The sequence below is a fragment of the Pteropus vampyrus genome, unplaced genomic scaffold, assembly GCF_000151845.1.
Source record: "Pteropus vampyrus isolate Shadow unplaced genomic scaffold, Pvam_2.0 Scaffold564, whole genome shotgun sequence".
Classification (NCBI taxonomy): domain Eukaryota; kingdom Metazoa; phylum Chordata; class Mammalia; order Chiroptera; family Pteropodidae; genus Pteropus; species Pteropus vampyrus.
The window spans coordinates 9,808-11,949 of record NW_011889345.1 but is presented as its reverse complement, the minus strand read 5'-3'; the positions used below and the strand labels follow the sequence as shown (position 1 = coordinate 11,949).

General features: G+C 53.0%; 1 protein-coding gene across 1 annotated transcript in view; it reads left to right on the top strand.

Moving 5' to 3' along the window:
- The window catches only part of LOC105308298 (probable threonine--tRNA ligase 2, cytoplasmic), a 44,188-nt gene that overhangs the window by 38,626 nt on the left and 3,420 nt on the right, over window positions 1-2,142 (top strand). Inside the window, exons 19-20 of the mRNA XM_023525474.1 lie at window positions 276-380; window positions 1,681-1,801. Of these exons, the coding sequence (XP_023381242.1) occupies window positions 276-380; window positions 1,681-1,801 (226 nt within the window). The remainder of the gene's footprint in view (window positions 1-275; window positions 381-1,680; window positions 1,802-2,142) is intronic.

Here is a 2,142-nt window from a genome sequence, read left to right as displayed (position 1 = left end):
GAGAATGATACATAAAAATCAAGTCTGGGTCCTGGCGAGTCTTACTTTGCTTTTTTCCTAGATAACTTATTATATTGCCTTTTGGCTTATAAAAAATATTAGAATTAGAAAAAAACCTTTATTGCTGATAAAGGTCACATTGTGTCCTTAAAGATTTATGAGGAATCCATTGTTTTACGTAGTTCGGGAAAATAATTTTTCAATATAAGGTCCGAAGATGAAGTTGTTACTGAATCTTAAGAAAACACTTAAACGCGTAATTTCCATTTTCTCAGTAGGGACGGGGACGATAAGAAGAACGTCGTGATCATTCATCGAGCCATTCTGGGGTCAGTGGAAAGAATGATCGCCATCCTCTCAGAAAACTACGGAGGGAAATGGTGAGTGATGTGGGAGAGAAATGCTCTATATCTATTCTTCTTAAAAATCATAAGTAAAAGATAAAATCGATGAGAAAAACTCGGTAGCTCCCGCAGGTGTGCAGACGGCAAATAAAAATCCTTGTGGCACCTGCCTCATCGGAAAACAGCAAAGCGGATGAAGGGAACGCGGGAGATGACGGTTGCCGTGTCACCTGCGCGTGGCCCTCCAGAGACCCGGGTGCTCCCTCGCCCCGGGGACCACCCCTGGCCATGCGCCACCCCTCCCCCACCTCGTGGGGGACCTGCCCGCGACCGTGAACTTAGGGGCGGACTTGGTACACGCTGGAAGCCTGGTCCTCCAGCGCCCGAAACAGAGCTCGCACCGTCCCCCACGAGGACGGCCCCGGGCCACCGCCCGTGTCACTGTGGTCGCGTGGTCTGTCCTCTAATCCTCTTTGCCTCGAGGAAAAACGGCCTGGGGCCCGGGCTCCGGTTACAGCTTCGGCCACAAGGTCAGAGACGAAGGAGCAATTAGGACAGAAAGCAGATGACGAGCAGATGGGGAGAGGAATAATGTGCATTGCTTGGAGGGGGCCGTGAGGGCGACAGGGCCGCCCGAAGGCCCCCGCCGGGAGCAGCTTTCCATGTTCGAACTCGAGAGGCCCGTTCCACCCGCGTCCTCAGCTTCTCTGTCCCCCGCGCGATCGCTCGGTGATCCATGAGCAACGCGGCCCCGAGAGGATAAGCACGAGGCCACCACCGGGGACCTCACCGCGTTCCCTCTGCCAGGCCTCTGCTGAAGACGCCACGCGCCGTCGGCGGTGATCGGTCCTGACCCCTCACGTGACGCCACAGCCAGCCTCCTGTGGCAGGTCGATGACATTGATCCCTGCGACACGCCGGGGCCGGCGACGTGCGCACCGGGACAGAGACCCGCCCCGATGCGCTCCGCGCCCTCCTGCCGGCCACACCGTCTGGACGCTCGCGGAGCCCTTGTCCCCGTGAGAAGCACACGGTCCTTCTGAGCACGGAAGTCATTTCTGAGCCAGAGAAGTAAGGCACTGGGCTGACTCTGCGGGGATGTCACCAGCCAGGGGATGTTCAGCCTTCCGTCTACCTGCCAACCTGTGCTTCCCCGTCTTTCCTACCAGAATTGCCAGTTTCTCCTTTCGTTTCTGCCTCTTAACTCTTAACGAACTTTGTTTTACTGCTGACGCTGCTCTCTTGTGACGTCTTAAAAAAAAAAAAAAACCTTTGGTTATTTTGTAATCGTGTCATAAATGGTCGTTTTGAAATACGTATCGTTTATATTTTGCAGGCCTTTCTGGCTGTCTCCGCGTCAGGTAATGGTCATCCCCGTGGGGCCAACCTGTGAAAAATACGCACTTCAGGTAAAACCATCGCACAGAAAGTGCCTGATAGTCCCGACGTGCGGTCTGTGACGGTCACCGACTCAGAATGTCATTCACGCCTTAAAATAGCAAAGTGACACGTTCTTTCAGCGACCCCTGTCCTCAGTCTTGGGAGCGGCACCTGACTCGTGCCTGCGCGGCTCTATCTGAACTATTTTATTCGTGTTTTCGAGAAACTGGTGTTATAAAACATGTCATTTAAGTCGTTATTTTCCATGTGGCTCTATGAGGGCGGAATACTTACATTATCTATCGCTGTGTCGCAAATTACCCCAAAATTTAGCAGCTCAACACAACAAACATTTATTATCGCACAGTGTCTGCGAATCCGAATCTGGGAGCGGCTTGGCGGGTGGTTCTGGCCCACC